The 18821-nt window shown below is 37.9% G+C and overlaps 1 protein-coding gene across 1 annotated transcript; it reads left to right on the top strand.

Moving 5' to 3' along the window:
- The first annotated feature begins 11608 nt into the window (after positions 1–11608).
- On the top strand, positions 11609–14958 carry LOC131428083 (apoptosis inhibitor 5 homolog). Its single transcript, XM_058591743.1, has 9 exons — positions 11609–11834; positions 11928–12089; positions 12158–12310; positions 12371–12544; positions 12606–12809; positions 12881–13081; positions 13141–13337; positions 13417–13609; positions 13670–14958. The coding sequence occupies exons 1-9, from the start codon at positions 11754–11756 to the stop codon at positions 13958–13960; spliced, it is 1656 nt and encodes a 551-aa protein (XP_058447726.1). The 5' UTR covers positions 11609–11753; the 3' UTR covers positions 13961–14958.
- Positions 14959–18821: the final 3863 nt, after the last annotated feature.

The following is an 18821-nucleotide window of genomic DNA, read 5'->3' as shown; positions in this document are numbered from 1 at the left end:
TTTATGGACAGCCCCTTGATAGCATTTTGGTTAGTCGACAACGGAACTGCGCATATTTTCACGTTTTATTTTTACATTTTGTGTTATGTCTAGAATGGAAATTTTTATGCCAACTGCACTCAACAATCCGCAACGTTTCACATTGAAAAACAAATGGGATTTTCCAACTAGTCATCTAATTTGTTTCGATTTTTTTCTCAATTCGAAGAGTTTGAGCCATCCAGTCACATGGTGCATATATTGCCTAGATTAGCGATTATCACGGAATTTCCTTCATTGTCAAATGTTGCATATAAAATTTTTATGATATTTTGAGTGTCGTAAATTACATCTTCCTGTTTTCTAAATCTTTGTTTTCGCCAAAATTACTATTTTCAGGTAAAAGAACTTTCCAGAATATATTCAGATGGGAAGTGGTTTGTATTTGTTGACGGAAAAGAAATTCAGAATTCTTTCAGAGAAGCTCAGAAAGTGCGTATTCCAACGAGGAAAAGCAGACAGTATTCGTATGGGACCAGGTCTGGTGGGTTTGCTACATTATCAAGCACTTCCCACTGGAGACTTTCCGGCATGTCGCGAACACCTTTCGCCTTGTGCGATGTGCTTGCTTTTAAACTCCCAGTGCCCCTGTAAGCTGTCGTTGTATTTGCGTGTCTTCTTCATCAAATAATGCTTGCATTTCGACGACATTAAACAATTTAAATTTTCGAAACCTTGCTCCAATTGTTCGAAGTGTTGGAACACAATTATCATAAACTTCTACAGGCGCAAGGTGGTTTCGTACTCTTCTTTCCCTGCATGAAAAGTAATGCATGGCATATATGCAAAACCGACATCTTTGACACGCTATAAAAAAAAAAGATTGAAAGAACGTTTTAGAAAATTTAGAAAATTTCCAAATTTTGGACTTAAATGCCACTTATGTTCTACTAAGAGCAACACAAAACATACAATACCATCAATCGGACGAAACTGGGAGTTAATTAAGAGTACACCTGGCATATGAAAGATCTGTCAAATGATCTAAATAATCGAAAACCAAAATAATTACAAAGATTATTCACTAATCGAAGAGTTGGTAAAATCTGTGGTCTCACCATCTTTGAGAAAATAACATATAATTACATATTTCCAATCTAGACATTAGGGAATGTGAAAAGTGTTAGTATTTCCTAAAGTTATTACCTATACTCGTTATTGTTCATGAAAACATGCATAGCTAATTTTCACCTGAAACAAAGACATCAAATTAACAAGATATCCAGCTCTCGCATTTCACGAACAAATCATTGGCAACATCCTTTTTGCGAGCATGGCACCCTCATGCGAGTCCGCAACGAATCTTGTATATAATAGAATAGTAATAGATAGAAATGTCAAATTCTTGCGCGAAAATAGCAGCACTGCGCACCCATTCAATTGACATGATATGTTCGAAGTGATGCCGTGCGATGGCGTTACTGAACTGAAGATTGATTTCGTTCCAAGCTGACAGGGTCTGCCTGAAGTCAACTTATAATATGTATAGCTGTACAGAAATCAATTTAGTCACACTCAAATTGATGCTAGACTAAGAACAAAATAATAACTTCCGGTGAAACCCACAACGGTGAAAAATTGAGTATTTCGCGAGAAAGCAAGGATTTTATCCGTACTTTGGCGAATCGACGTTGTCACGCAGTCAGGTTTTCACTTGTAGTCCAGTGAAAAGAGAGTCCATTAGACTATAAACGAAAATTAACTGGCAATATAGCCTACCTTGCTGCGCCATCAATCGGTGTCATTTCAAGTGAAGTGACGACAACTAAAAGAAGAATAATAATAATAAAATAAATAAAAATTCTACTACACAAAGCAGAAAGCAAGCAAAGGTGTAATGAAACTGCGACGGTTAATGAATAAGCTCTATAGCTAACTAGATTGACACACGATACATCAAATAATTTAAACATATTTTTACAACCTCGCCATTCCGCAGTGTCATGTACAATTGTTGTTCTGCTACTGTTGCAGTGCTGGTTAGATGATTTATAGTATGCTGACGTATTGCAGCATCAAAACCACGGATATTGTCAACTGAGTCGGGTGTCGTCGCTTAGATTGAACCAGGTAATAAGTTAAATTGGTACTTAGACTGAATGGTGTCATATACATCGAATGGCCGAATGTGTGAAGTATAAAGGTATAAAACACTTAACATACAAATAGTTCCAAATTTGTTACCCGTGAAGCCAGGGCGAATTATCGCCAAGAGTTTTTTTCCGACTGAATTGATCTACTCTCAGGGCTCGTGGAGTTATTGGATCGTTTCATGGGGAATGCACTATTGAGTGCAATATTTACCTTTACAGCCAAAACAAACAAAAACCATCCGCGGAGTGCTGAAACAACCGAAACGGAAATCAAAGGAAAGGTGGCTGGGAACAAACAGCCACCAAAGCTGCTTTGTAATAAAAATAGCCCGTTTGTAGAGGTAGCATCATTATTATTAGAGGGCACTCCAAACAGCCAATAGCCACAATTTACACGTATGATGTGTTTATGTTGTTAAAGGTTCTTTATGGTGATATTAAATAGAAATAAACATAAACTCGTACACTGTCAGTATATGGCAACCATAATTTTTTTTCGGATAGCCAATACACTCGAACACCGAGTGAGTTTGGTTCGACGGAAGCTCATTTTTGTCCAAAGTGGAAATTGACCATTTATTTATCGTAAAAAATATATGGCATGTACACATGTTTAGCTGATGGTTAACAATAGAACAGGTTGCCATGGTATTTTGCAAAGTTTGGGAAGTTTGTTTTCATCACATTGAATGTTGTCATAATCGATTTATTCAGCGCTAGTATTGTAGAAAACTCATCTGTCAAATAGCATGTTATGATGCAAATGTAATCATTGATGCAATGGTACATACATTTTCTGAATGATATCTGAGCAATAGAGACTGTAATTTAACACTGTTGTACTGAATATCTCAATTTCAGGCAGGCGGATTCAAGCATGTATAGCGTGGTGCTTCATCATTGCAGTGGATATTATGGTTGGAAGAGCATCTTTTTTGTCGCAGATTGTGTGTTAATGACTCTGCTTAACAGATCGGCTGAAATGTTCGTATCGTTTCTATGAGAAGGCGCCACTAGAATTAAATCCATACCATTTTCAGTTAGTACCAACCTTCAAAAGATACGTGTATATATTTGACAGCTGTCTGATTATTAGTTTGTGAGATATTGCATTTTGAGTGAAGCTACTTTTGTTATTGTGAAAAAAATGGAAATAAAGGAATTTCGTGTGTTGATGAAACACTACTTTTTGATGAAAAAAGTGCCGCCGATACCAAAAAATGACTTGATGAGTGTTATCCAGACTCTGCACCGGGCGAAGCAACAATTCGTAAGTGGTTTGCAAAGTTTCGTACTGGTCATATGAGCACCGAAGACGATGAACGCAGTGGACGTCCAAAAGAGACTGTTACCGATGAAAACGTGAAAAAAATCCACAAAATGATTTTCAATGACCGTAAAGTGAAGTTGATCGAGATAGCTGACACCCTAAAGATATCAAAGGAACGTGTTGGACATAATATTATTCACGAATATTTGGATATGAGAAAGCTTTGTAGAAAATGGGTGCCGCGTGAGCTCACAATCGATCAAAAACAACAACGAATTAATGATTCTGAGCAGTGTTTGGAGCTGTTATATCGAAATAAAACCGATTTTTTTCGTCGATATATAACAATGGACGAAACATGGCTCCATCACTTCACTCAAGAGTCCAATCGACAGTCAGCTGAGTGGACTGCACGCGATGAACCGAACCCAAAGCGTGGAAAGACTCAACAATCGGCCGGTAAGGTTATGGCGTCTGTATTTTGGGATTCGCATGGTATAATTTTCATCGACTACCTTGAAAAGGGAAAAACCATCAACAGTGACTATTATATAGCGTTATTAGAGCGTTTGAAGGACCAAATTTAAAAAAAAACGGCCTCATTTGAAGAAGAAAAAAGTTTTGTTTCATCAAGACGTTTCACCAAGACACCGTGTCACAAGTCGATGAAACCATGCTGAAATTGAACGAATTGGGCTTCGAATTGCTCCCTCAAACACCGTATTCTCCAGATTTGGCCCCCAATGACTTTTTCCTGTTCTCAGACCTCAAGAGAATGCTCGCTGGTAAAAAATTTAGAAGCAATGAAGAGGTAATCGCTAAAACTGAGGCCTATTTTGAGGCAAAGGACAAATCGTACTACAAAAATGGTATCGAAAAGTTGGAAGATCGCTATAATCGCTGTATCGCCTCTGATGGCAATTATGTTGAATAATAAAAACGAATTTTGGCAAAAAAAATGTGTGTTTCTATTAAACGATACGAACTTTTCAGCCGAACTGTTACATATCCGCCTAATCTTTTTTGTTCGCTTTCCGGTAAAAGCTATAGTAAGAAGGTTAGTGGATGAATCATATCGCATCCCTTGGCAAGACCTTGATTTGATAAGCCACTTCACATCACAAGTAGCATAAAAGAAAAACATATAATATATTATTTGAAATCCAGAAATCATGAAAAACCTCTAGGAAAACTTTGATTGACAATTTACTTTCGCTTTATTTTTAGGTGTTTACTTTAGAGGATAGAATTGAACCAAATTATAGATGTGATATTTGAAAACGATCTGCTAATTGTGCTTTTTGCAAGATTATTTCCAGTGTTTAAAATTAACCATCGAACTGTTCAATATAACCATGCTCTGGAATAGGCTTATTAGATAACTACTGAACTGTCAGATTTTAACCAAAAGTTTAAAATATTCGCGAAATGGTTCCTAATTGACGATCATCTCTTTTTCAATCTTTGGGATCGACTTCAAAGGGCGCTTGTTGTCCCTTGGCGGTTCAGATCCAATTCAGAAGACTATTGTTCTTATCCACAGGCAGTAAAAATATGTTTCAAAACATATGCTTGGAAGAGTATTGAAGGAAAAACTCCTCATTATGCAGCAGAAATTCAGCTTCTGCACGTAGATACCTAACCCAATTTAGACGTTTAGGTTTATCACTGCAAGTTCTGTGTAACACAGGCGGTACCAAACTGTATGCTTCAGCAATAAAAATTCCCTGTTCCTAACCATATTTGGCTTCCATTTTTTTGCATCTTTTGACCTGACTGTATCCCATTGCCTGCCGCTTGCAGGAACCGAAAACGAAACATGCATGTAACCCATTCAATTTGGAATCCATTTAGAAATACATAAAATTCTCATTAAAAAAATACTACCAACATTCAATAAAACGATAAATTCTTTGGACTAAAAACCAAGAGCGAAAGAAAGAGTGTAGCTTTTCGTTTTGCTTATAGCGAACAACGTAGTGGTTTCCTATTTTACCTCCTGTCCGAACATATTTTGAGAACGATCCCGTTTTCGGGTGAAATCACACTTCAATAAAAATAATTCCAGCTTACTCGGAAAAACCATTTCTTGTGTAGTTTATTCTCAGCTGCCGTTTCGTCGTTCCGCGCACGTATTGCCGCGATGTATTCCAAAAGATCAGAAGTCACCTAAAGGAATTTTAAAGTTAAAGTTAAAACTCGTAACAACTGCCATATTATCTTGATTGAAATGCAAAATAACATATGCATTCCCTTACCAAATTTGTTTATATACACAAAGCAACTTTCAACTGGCATTACATTCGAGTATTTCGTCAAGTAGTGTAGTAAAGTAGTAAATTAAGTAAATCATTACCAAGAGCATAATTTTACGATGGTGTTTTTATATGGAGCTCATTTTTTTATCCTAACAAATCATTTCTGAGTATTTCATTGGGGGTTCTGTGCTCTATAAGATCTAAGAATAACTATCAAACTTCTTAAAAGAACCGTGTCAATTTATTGCTGACATAAAGAAAACAACTACTAAACTGTCAGATTTCATTAAAAATTAATGGGTGTATCATTGGAAATCCACACACTCTGAAACTGCTCTAACTTTTGATCCGTTAGGTAAAATTAATTGAAATTTCGCGTAGCAGTAGTTCAATGTGTATTGTTTACACTCGGTGAATCGATGTCATTGCAGGCACAACAGTTTTCAAAACGACGACGAAAGAACAAAGCCGAAAGTGTTGCCAATGAGTTTGCCAGCCTGATTCATGTCCTAATCAAGTCTGGTAATCATTATTTTTGTACTTCATCATCAGTGAGTTCAGTTCACCTTCTAATCGGTTTCAGTAGCATCACTGAGCGAGTTGAGTAACTGGGCAACCATTTGGATAGAGAAAACATCGCCTCAACATCGCAGTCTCAAGAAATCAGCAGATAAGCGCTGAGCGCACGTCAAATATTAGAACTCACTGAGAGACGATTTGTGAGTTGTGATTTGATGTGTTAGAATCAACACATTGCATCAGATTCTTATGACACTGCCTCGCTTGTATTTCCATCCACCAGAGTTACCATGGGCGTCAATGTCCAAACCAATGTCATTTCAGTCCAACAATTTTTTGAGTTTACATCTATTTTCATGCACATATTTGGAACTGACAATTACACAGCGTTAGTTGAAAGATGCAGTTCTGTTCATTGAAAACTCAATGCAATCCAATTAAGTTTTCATCAATGATGGTTTTCAATCAAATTTTCGATTCAACCCATGTCTATTTTATGTTGCTATTGAATTACATGTTGTGTAAATTTCATTATTTATTTCTGTGTTATTCGTTTGCGTTTTCCATGAAATATCATTGAATCAAATATAATAATAAATAATGATAATGATAATGATTAAAATACGCATAAAATAAAACATTCAAATAATATCAAAAGAGAGCCTTGGAAACTTAAATGCGTAAATAAATCTAATGCTTTAGCAAATGTTCCATTCAAATCATAATCAGGATACTTGTCCTAACGTAATGTACTTTAATAAATATTGTACCTTGTGAAAAAAAGTATTGCATTCCGATGCGGAACTCATTCTTCTCTGTTTCAACACACTTTTCAGTCGACTCGTTAGTGTATAGAATTGTTGCATGACCAGGGCTACGGGGTTCTGAGGACACTATGGATCTTTCCAAGTCAAGAGTTTGCTGCATTATGCAACTCGAGTGAAAAGTTTTTTTTTGTGAGCGGTGGTACGAAAAAGTCAATTCGACTTGATTGCATTATATCACCCCTGGCTATCTAGACCAACGCCTTACCGACGACACGACCAGACACTCCGAAGAAAAATCAGCAATAAAACTGTTCGCTAACGATTGACCGTCAGTTACCACAAATCTAGCGACCCCTTGTAAATGATAAAAATAATCTTCTCGAGCAACACTGTTTAAGTTGCTATGGACTAGTTACCAAGGAACCCCAAAACAAATAAACATGTTTTGAAAGCGGTGGGATGGTTCTATTAGTGTTAAAGTCGTCGGTTAAACTTTGTCCAAATTAAGCAGAAATGCATTTAAATGAACTCGATTTTCGGAATTTAATCGAAACTATGGATGAAACCAACGAACGAGGACAATGATCTGCTTCCAGCGATTCATCCGTACACTTCAACTGCTAGCTTTTCTGGGCAATAGGATTCGGTGTAATATGCCGGTGTCAAAATTGTTGGTTGATTGCGCAGCAGTGGAAACAGTATTTCACCTTGTTGGCCACTATTCGAGAATTACTAGTGGAATTCCACAAAATCATTTTACCGTACGTTATGCAGGTACCGCAGAGCACTAGCCTCGCTCAGCTCGTTGTCGGTCATTTCCATGTCTTCCTTCTCACACAACGGTTTCAAGTCAAGACCTGAATTTTGAACTTGGCTTTATAAAAGACATAACTCATACTCCTCAGTTTTTACATTCCGCTCGAGTTAGGTAAATCCATTAAAATGTTCCGTAATATAATAACCGATCTGAAATTTATTTTGTTCACATTCATCTTGCCTTCGATATGCAGTAACCAAGGTTATGGTGACTTATTCAAAATTAATAAATATATCATCTTGTGCTGCCAGTTTAAAAAAATTCACTAGCGTTTTCGATTTGACATTTCCAGTTACTGAGGGGTGGTTAAATTTACGATACAGTTTTGATAGACGAGTGGCAGGTCGTGTCGTCGGCCTTACTCTCTAAACCATTGATTCGGTGCTTCATACAAATAAAGAAATGCTTATATGCGTACACCAATAAGCTGAACTAAATCGAAAACTCTTAAGTGATCCGCCCTTTAGTTGGAATTGCTCTGACAGGAAGCGATAGACCAAATTAAAGGTATAATATAAAAGTATTGAATGCGATTAAAACATAACTACATGTTGCCTACTTTTTCCTCTCCGTGTGAATGATACTGAATTTATCAATATATTCTTAGCAATGGGTTTACCCAAGACATGAACCGTCAATCGAATCGTGCACGGAACCGCAAAACAACCTAATTTTAAGTACATTCCAACCAATTTGGGGGTTCCGTTCAATAACCTATTTTTTGGTAAAGTGGCTCTAGGTAGTTTCCGTAAAGCACGTGGAAAAAATACTTAAAGATTAGTTATATCTACTCAATGGTAAGTTATATTTACTCTACAGTTGAGTCGTATTGACTAAATTTCAAGTTGGTAAGGTTTACTTAATTTTGGCTTATTGAACGAAACTCTCGCTGTTGGGTGGTTTTCCTCTTTGTATTTTGACAACAATGGAAGGGGCGAACGGAAGAAAAGATTCAAAAGAACTCAAAATTAAGTAAAAAGAACTCATATAATAGGTAGTTTTTATTTTCCGTGTGTATTTCTCAAGCAGAGATGCCAGATATTTTCATTGGAAATCATCATTATTCGCTATAAAAAATCTGTATTTATCTGTATTCACTAATAAAATTAAATTTCAACAATAAAATGATGTTAAAAGATGTTATTCCAACACATTATGGCTGTAGAATGGTAGATTCAATGAGACCAAGACTTTGCTTCTCGTCACTGCAATTAAATACTAATTGAACAATCCAATCAGCGTGGTCACCACGAGATAGCGTTATGGTGATTGTTTTGACATATCCCATGTATTTAGAAAAATTTTTGACAAATTTTTCAATTTACTTGAGTTTGAAAGAACGCAGATGGCAAAACCTTGCTAATATGGGTAAGAAAAACGATTGTTCACGTGTTGTCATCAAACATATGATTTCAAATTGTCCTATATTCGTGACAATCGCGGATGAAATTTGAAATTTTCAGTTCACATACAGATTTTATTTAGATGATAAAACATGAGTAAATTGACTAGTCATAAAACTTTTGATCATAATTTATCAATTAATCTCAAAATCCAACCTAAAAAACAAAGAATATCCCAGATATAAAAACAGTACCCAACCTCACTTCTTCGAATTTGGTATTTCATGTTACGATTTCTCCATAAATATCAATCAAACATACCACGGAAAGTTACTGAATCATTAATGATCGATTTTTTTACCAAATTTTCACACGTTTTTGTATGTTAGTATTCGATTCATAAGAAAAATAAATAAAAACCCTGCATTTTGTTCGAATCTTCAAGCGAAATCTGAAAATTATCACCATCGCTTAGTTCAAAGCTCGCCACTCGGGCAGCGCAGCGATCGCAAAAGAGTTGGTTGGATTCTTCAATAGATTGCTCATACGAAAAAGTTTTTATTTTGCTTCTTGGGAGATTCGTATTAAATTTAGGAAATCTGTATAAAATCTGTATTCTGTATGCGTATGTAAAAATCTGTATAATACAGACAAATCTGTATAAATATATCGTTGTCTGAGATGCCAGTTTTACTGCAATACGATCTTTGCGATAATCTTACAACTTAAGCCTCTACACTGAAAATCATTTCTATCTATTTTTGGAGGAGAAATCACTCATTGTCAAGCTCTTCTATAAGTTACCCAAAATTGTGTCGTTATCGTTATCTTTGAGTTGATGGATGAAAATGGGTAGCGTGCTTTATTATGGCATAGCCCTTGTACTAAACTTACAGTTACCTAAACTTTGAGGTCATCACTCGTTACCTAAAATGGGGGAGATGCACTTTAGTTGATTTTTTGTAGGTTTTGACCCAAAATTAGGTAGCGGCTGGTAAGAGTGTAGCATTCACTCAGGCAAATTGAGCAGTGAAAATCATAAGGCAAATCAAAAATCACCAATATCGTTACAACAAAAGATTAATATGAAATACATTTCATCTATCACTATTATAGTTTTTATTATAGTTTCCACAGTATATGAGAGAAGTTATGTTTGTCATAGAAATTACGCACAATTTTCCTAAAAATTTAGAACCAGAATTTCAATATTCATGACTTCATAAGACGGTCTTATGATTCGCATACGATATTCTTGTGACTAAAAACCATACGATATCATTGTGAAATTCCACATATTTTTTACCTGACTGTGAAGCTGACATCTTGAATGTTCTCATTAGAAAAAAAATCAACAATGTTTTCTTTACTATCAGAATCGTATTCAGTATTCAGGCAAGCTGATGGAATCTACTCGATATGTTGTTTCGATGTAATAACGTGTGATTTATTTGCATTATTTCTCGCAAAACAGAGAACTATTGCATTTGATGTTCAGTAAGTCTAAATTTTTTTCACATCAATCGATAATCACATTGAGATTGTTACAATTCTTTTTTTTTCTGTGTATGGTGAATGATCAAACTTTTTGTCCATTTTTGTAGAGTGCCTATAACCAGAGTGGCGACATCTCATCCGTAATGTTGGCAACAATTCAAAACCAGGCATGGCAAAAACACGGATCCGTTCTGCACGGTACTCACCTTCACTCGTAGGCACACCACCAGGAGTATTGAATGCTACGCTTCGTGCCCGTGTTGAAAAACACACACCGAACGCAGTAGAAAAAGCACTCGTAGCGGTGGTCGTGTAATTGTCAAACACCGGTGCTTGGATTTTCGGGCAGCACTGAAGTCGAGTGTTCCTGACTTCGGCAAACACCGAAGCCGAGTGTTTCCGATTTTGCCACATACGCTGCTTCTACTATAAGCACCTATAGCGCCACGGTATGACGAAAAATGCGTTTGAATGATTAATTCTTTTTTCATCAATACGCGTCTGATTGAATTCAATTGATTGACAATATAACCAACGCATGGGTGCTCTTCGGTGCCTTCGCGAAATTGAAAACACTCGGCTCCGGTGTTTAACGAAACTGAAAATACGCGGTTTCGGTGTATGCCGAAGCTTGAAACACCAGTGCCGAAAATAAAACAGCGCCACGAGCACCGTAGCTTCGGATATTGCGTTTCGTGTTTCTCTTTGTGCACTGGCACGCAATGGCATTCTCAATACACGCGGTGGCGGTGGTTATATGAAGCACGCAGTGCAGTGCAGTGTTTGGACATGCCTGTTCAAAACATTCCATTAGCTTTACATTGAATTGACAGGTCGTTTGCTCGTTTGGAACTTGGAGCTGTCATTCCAAACGAACAGCTGTCGCCACTCTGATTATAGTCACTCTACATTTTTGGAAATTATAACTACTTCTTTGGAAACAAAATTATCTGGCATCCATGCCTATAGCTGAAGCGGTATATGGAATTTTGACGTTTATCGGTATCAAGTCTATTCACGAAAAAGTTTAGAAAAAGGTTAAACGTGCTCTGTTTGTGCAGAAAAATCTTAATATTTTCGATTTCTCGTCATCAAAAGCGCACCAAATTTTACATTTTGATAACTTGAATTCGGTGATTTTCATTTCAGTATGGATTCCAGTGGCGATCGAATAGACAAACTGTACAAAAACTATGAAATATTAACCGACGCTAAGGATAAAATCGGAGAGGTAAGCATTCATCATGGCGTTAGAAATTTTATCTCCTCATCTCAAGTTTCCACTGAAAATTGTAATATGTTTGTTTTCTTGATTTCTACTCAGCACGAACTAGAGTACCGTGAAATATTGGATGCGGTCAAAGGTTCCGATAAAGAAAAGCGACTAGCATCGCAGTTCATAGGGAAGTTTTTCAAACACTTTCCTAGTCTTGCCGAATTGGCCATCGATCGGCAATTGGATTTGTGTGAAGACGAGGATGCACAGGTTGGGATTGTGATTTCGGTTGAATTACGCCTTAATCTTACCTGCTTTTTTCGTTTCTGCATATTTAGATCCGCAAGCAAGCTATCAAGGATTTGCCTTTACTATGCAAGGACTCGAAGGAGCATACGCCGAAGATTGGCGACATCCTTGCTCAGCTATTGATCACGGAAGATGTAACGGAGCTGCAGCAGGTGCATTTGTCATTAATGGCATTGGCGAAAGTATGAACAATTTTATTCTATAGTGTCGTGTTGAAACCAAATTGAATTAATTTATTTCAGTTTGATGCAATTGGTACTCTTACCGGGATATTTAGCCAAATTGTGTCGGGAGACGAACCGACTCGCTATCGTAACTTTCAGTTTATTTTGAACAAATTGATGAAAATGGGTTCGGAAGTTATTACGAAAGAAGTCGAAGATTTTGTTATTGGAGAAATCAAGAAAATTCTTCTGGTATGTTATAGAAATTATCTTGCAAATTTATCATGTTGTTTCTGAAAAATTGTTTCTATAGGATGTCAGTGCCGACGAGTTCCATTTGTGTATGTCTATCCTGAATCAGACCAAACTGAGTAAAACCGTAACGGGTCATGCTGAATTGGTGGCAATTGCTACGGAACAGGCCGACTTAGATGCGGATCTGGGTACACTAGCTTCCGACGACGAAACTGTAGAAAGATTCATCCAGTGCGCCAGCGAAGCTCTGCCGTATTTTTCAGTAAGACATGACATGAGTCCTAATTTTAAAATCAATTTATTTCATGCGTTTCTATTCTATGCTTCAAACAGTCACAGGTTGAATCAACCCAGTTTATAAAGTTTATGTGCGAAAAACTTCTACCGTTGAATGTATGGAACCTGATAGGAGCTGGAGAGGATCAACATACCACCCAGTTGCGATTATTGAAGGTGTTTGCCGAGATGTGTGCTTTCTGTGGTTCTTTGGACAAACCCGCGGACAAGATCGAAGCAATTTACAGTGTACTTCTGGTAATATAGAATATGTCAGTATACTAATATACATATATACATCTTAATCTTTTATTTAGGAATTTATGCCACTTCCACCGATAGATGCCGATATGAACGAAACACCGTCGTTTCAGTTCTCGCATGCCGAGTGTCTGTTGCATGCATTACACACTTTGGGCAAGCAAGCAGCCGAATATCTTACATTTCCAAACGAGCCTGGAAAATTGAAGGATTTCCGCTCTAGGCTGCAGTATTTAGCCCGTGGCACGCAAGGGTAACTATATTGATTTTATTTTTGGACTAATTCTGTTTTTCTGAACGATAGACACAATACTAAAAATTTATCATTTTAGTTACATAAAGAAACTTCAAGAGTCTGTCAAAGAAAAGCAAAGCGATGAGAAAAATTCCGAGGATAACCAGATCAGGGTCACAGCGTTAAAAACCACGTCAAACATCAGCACTCTGATTCGAGACCTATTCCACACACCGCCGAGCTTCAAATCAGTCATCCATCTGTCCTGGGTGGCATCCAAAGGAAAAGGAGTAAGTGATGGAAATTTGAAGTTTATGATCGATTAATTACCCCAATTTGACGTTCTACAGGACACCAAATCTCCGGGCAAACGACACGCAGCTATAACCTTCAGCGAGAACGGCAAATCAAACGATTCTAAGGGACCTAAACACTCCAAGAGTAGTTCAGGAACACAGAAAGTATACACACCACCGTCGGGCAAATACTCGGCCAAGGTACAAAATTATTCTGCTAAGAATGGCTCGGGTACCAGTAACAGCGGAAACGGTGGTCGTCGTTCTGGAGTTGGAGGCGGTTTTCGTCGGAACAACTACGGTGCGCGAGGAGGCAGTGGCGGAGGTTCAAGAAGACGCTATTAAACGGAAGCTGTTGGTATTTGACAATCGGGTGAGATTGAACGATTCGAACAGAGTACGAATTTTAGTCACCTCCTCCTTTTACTAGTTATCGAAAAATTGGGTGGGTTAGTATCTCTCTTATTGGCTTATTTTATCTCAATTCACTAGTTTACGCAGTTATTGCGTAAACGGCAAGGACACTTCGAAGGGACATCATCGGACAACATTGGGATGCAGCCTAGGAATGCCGTTCAAGGATATCTACCTGCTATAAACATTTTCTCTTTCAGGTTATTGTTCGTGCCAAAGATCCCCACATCCTTTGTCTATGTACATTAATTCGTTGAGATAACTAATTTTATTTATCCATCATCTTAAACATTACACAGCTTGAATTTACTTACATCGAAATTTAATCAAAACGTCCATCTACCATCAAATTTATTCCGTCTACTTTCTGATCAAGATAAGAGGCTAAGAATTCGTACTTCTGTTCGAATGGTTTTTTTTTGGTTTTGAAAGAAACATTTCATCGGTGGAATCTTTTCATCGTGGGACAAACAAACTGCACGAATATCACGTAATGCATTACATTTTCTTTTACAAATAAAAGAAACATTCGCCCCGTGGCAAGAAGAACGACAAACTGCAATTACATAAAGCAAAAATGTGTGAGTAACTCAACCTTATGGTATCATGATTTTGAACTCTCATAGAATTATCCAAAAACGAAATAATGTAAGGAATCATCAGACGATGCTTCCGGATCGTGTACACAAATGTGTGGTGTTACGAACCAATTACAGAAAGAAATAGTTGTCGACCTGTTCAAACTACACAGTGCACATAAAATCATTGAAGAAGCTTGAATTTCGTTAATGTTGCGTAATAACATCCTGTCGGATCGGACAGTTCGCAGTTACGCAGTTTGCACATAGTTTAGTATGTTTAATATACACTTTGATGATATAATACCTATCGATATTTAACAAACAATAAACTTGCTAGTGAGTAAATGATATTCTGGAATTCATATTGCATACCGAAATACAAATACATGGAGAGAGTGAAATGTTACGATCAAAAAGTTATCAATTTCAATAATCGTGCATTGAAAAAAAAAAACCTGTGCACATTTAATGGTAGAGATCAGTCTGCTCGCACATTGCGTAAATCCAAATTTATTAAAAGCGTTCGGAGAACGTCCGAAGACCACAAAACGTAGAAAAGTGATATCCTACTACGTGTGAGATATTGCAAGCAAGTTATTTTATTTCCAACTGGTTTATTTAGACTCGTGCACCATTCAGAATAAGATCAATAAAATTTAGCTATTTAGCATGAATTCGTTTTATAGAACTAACAGGAGAGCAGAATTGTGCACGTTTCTAACACACAGTAGGCACAGCGTTTGAATTAACGTAGCGAAATCCTGCGCCCCTGTTACTTCTGTGTATGATATTTTTATTTGTAATGATGATATTACCAAAGATAAATAATAAAGACATGTACGTGCATATAAATATTTTTGAAAAATGTGGTTCGTTCCCGGTACCTTCTGAAATGACCGCACTCACCGCTTGGTGGAGCGCGAGATTAATTGCATCGTTATCATTTCAACCAAAGTGTGCCATAAAATCTTAATATATACAAATGAGCTACCGAATCGAAAGGGTTCTCACGGTTTGACATTTGCATTATGAATGTAAAACCAATTTATCACCATTGGTGCCAGTTTCACGGAGGACCGTAGATGTGCGCCAAAAAAAGATCGTGACTGTCATGTCTGGAAATTCGTTTGTGATATTACTCCACCACCATGGTATTGCTGAATAAATTCCAAATACATCACGAAGCATGGAATTTCTATCCATTTATTTCCCAATAAACTCAATGAAATTCTTTCATTCTTTCTGTCATACTTTCCGTAAAAAGGCTATGATTTTTCTCAACCGCTGCATCGTGTTCAATCAAAACCGAACACTGTTAATAGACATTCGTACCTGTATCGCGGTTCTGGTTTCTGCAACACGGTTGAAAATTCGTGCACGTGTGTGTGCTAGACTGTTGCAATTACCGCGCAATCACATTGCTGAACGCCGCCTACAAGGTACTCTCCCAAATCCTTTGCCGTCGTCTATCACCAATAGCTAAGGAATTCGTAGGGCCGTACCAAGCGGGATTTACTGGAACCCGCGCCACTACGGATCACATATTCGCGATAAGACAAATACTCCAGAAGTGTCGTGAATACAACGTACCCACGCATCACCTATTCATTGACTTCAAAGCGGCATACGACACAATCGATCGAGAACAGCTATGACAGATAATGCACGAATACGATTTCCCGGATAAACTGACGCGATAGGTCAAAGCAACGATGGATAGAGTGATGTGCTACGTCCGAGTATCTGGGACGCTCTCGAGTCCCTTCGAATCTCGGAGAGGGCTACGTCAAGGTGATGGAGTTTCTTGTATCTTGTTCAATATTACTCTGGAAGGTGTGATTCGAAGAGCGAGGATCGACACGAGTGGCACGATCTTCCGAAAGTCCGTACAACTTTTTGGCTTCGCTGACGATATTGATATTGTGACACGTAACCTTGAGAAGATAATGGAAATCTACATCGGACTGGCCATAAATGCGTCGAAAACAAAATACATGAGAGGAAGAGGCTCTAGAGAAGAAACACTACGCCTCCCATCACGAATATTGATAGACGGTGACGATATCGAGGTGGTAGACGAGTTCGTGTATTTGGGCTCACTGGTGAACGCCGATAATGACACCAGCAGAGAAATTCATAGACGTATTTTGGCAGGGAATCGTGCGTACTTTGAACTCAGAAAAACCCTCCGATCGAGAAAAGTACGCAACCGCACGAAATTGACCATCTACAAAACGCTCATTAGACCGGTTGTTCTCTATGGCCGCGAGACCTGAACTATGCTGGCAGAGGACCAACGCGCCCTCAGTGTTTTCGAAAGAAAGGTACTGAGGACCATCTATGGCGGAGTGCAGATAGAAGACGGAACGTGGAGACGGCGTATGAATCACGAATTGCAACAGCTGCTAGGAGAACCACCCATCGTACGGACAGCTAAAATCGGACGTCTACGATGGGCTGGGCATGTCATAAGAATGTCGGACGACAGCCCAGTGAAAATGGTTCTTGAATCTAATCCGACTGGTACAAGAAGAAGAGGAGCGCAGCGAGCAAGGTGGATCGATCAAGTGGAGGGTGATCTCAGAAGCATCCGTGTCTTGAGTGGCTGGCGACGAGCAGCCATGGACCGAGTTATGTGGAGACGTATGCTTGATACAGCAAAGGACACACCAGGCCTATAGCTGTTAGGTAAGGTAAGTAAGTGTGTGTGTGTGTGTGCTCGGTACCGATGGACCTGGTGATGTTTTCTTCACCGCGTGTACGAAAACGAACTGCGCGCGCTGTGCGCATCGTTCGTAAATGCGGTGCTTTACTGTGCTTTCTTCATCCAAGTTAGAATTTTTCAAAAGTTGTTCGACCTTTACCTTAACTTTTTGACATGTCTGCTTACTTAAATCACCCTTGTCGCGTCTCACTTTTCCACGCTTTATCTTTTTCCTTAAATCTCTAAATAGTGTGATATAAAAAAAACCGTTAAAAATTAATAATTTCCAGTGATTTGTTCACCCAAGCTCATATAAATTGACAACAATTATCAATGCATCATCCTTTAATACTTACATTATGCAAAATTTATGAATCTCGTTATCTTCGTTACGTTCGTTATTCGTCCCTCTGTGCACTGTTGGTGGATCATCATAAAAAACGGTCAGTACCAACAAAAAGGCCATGTGGAATCCGGCGGAAACATAGCCAAGAATAGATTTGTGTTCCTGCTTCCATGCCGTAATAAGTGACTATTTCATGAATTTCTCGTTTTATACTTTCGATTACCAGATTATTTCAATGTTTCATATCTGGAGACTATACTAAACTTCCACTTCATACAACCGACAATTTTTTGTCGTGAATACGACTTACTTTACTATGGGGCGCCTTTTCAAAATTAGCCATATGGAAGAATGGGCAGAACGTAATCGTGAATATCTCGACTGGTATTAGTGACAGCAACATAATTATTTCACTATTTCATCAAAAATATGATCAGGAATTTAAGATAATATTATATTGAACAGTGTGAGATAACCACAAACAACTCGAAAATTAAGTTTTCTCAAAATTTTAAAACAACGCGGAAAACTGTTCACTTTTGCTTGGTTTTTTCGCGCAAGGACGACGATTTTGAGGTAGTCAGACACATATCTTCAACTGAACTTTATAAACGGGGAACCGTGGTCGACAATCAATCATTTATGCTTGTGCGTTGGATGGAAGCAGACGTCGAGGCGAGCATTCAAACAGCGGCATCGGAGAGCGCACTTTCTGCGTGGTTAAAAACCTCAAACGCTCAGGTCGTAGTTCTCATTTATCTTCCGGTCGTTGTGTCGGTTTGTTCGCAAAGCTAGTTTCAATTCAAGCAAGAACGATTGCATCAGACAACAGATTTGCTGGTCGTTTGCATTGGAGAAAAAGAAAACGAAAAACGAAAAGTGGACAACATTATATAAAATCAGCCATTCCAATGACTCTAAATGATATCTAAAGAACTATTAAGATTACTTCTTTGCAAATCGAAGGTAAAAATCATCAGTTTAGTGAAAATCCAAAATAATTTGATTTGCTTTGTGCACTTTTCGCTGTGCGAAAATCATTCGAGAAAATGTTCCGAACTGTGCTAAATATCGTAGAGAATTCCACAATTTGGTCCTTCTAAAAGGTAGAAATGAATCCTTTACAGCATCTTGATAGTTTCTTTCAATGAAATATGCAAA

The sequence above is a fragment of the Malaya genurostris genome, chromosome 2, assembly GCF_030247185.1.
Source record: "Malaya genurostris strain Urasoe2022 chromosome 2, Malgen_1.1, whole genome shotgun sequence".
In the NCBI taxonomy this organism is placed as follows: domain Eukaryota; kingdom Metazoa; phylum Arthropoda; class Insecta; order Diptera; family Culicidae; genus Malaya; species Malaya genurostris.
The sequence above is the reverse complement of the archived record's forward strand: the minus strand, read 5'-3'. Positions and strand labels throughout refer to the sequence as shown.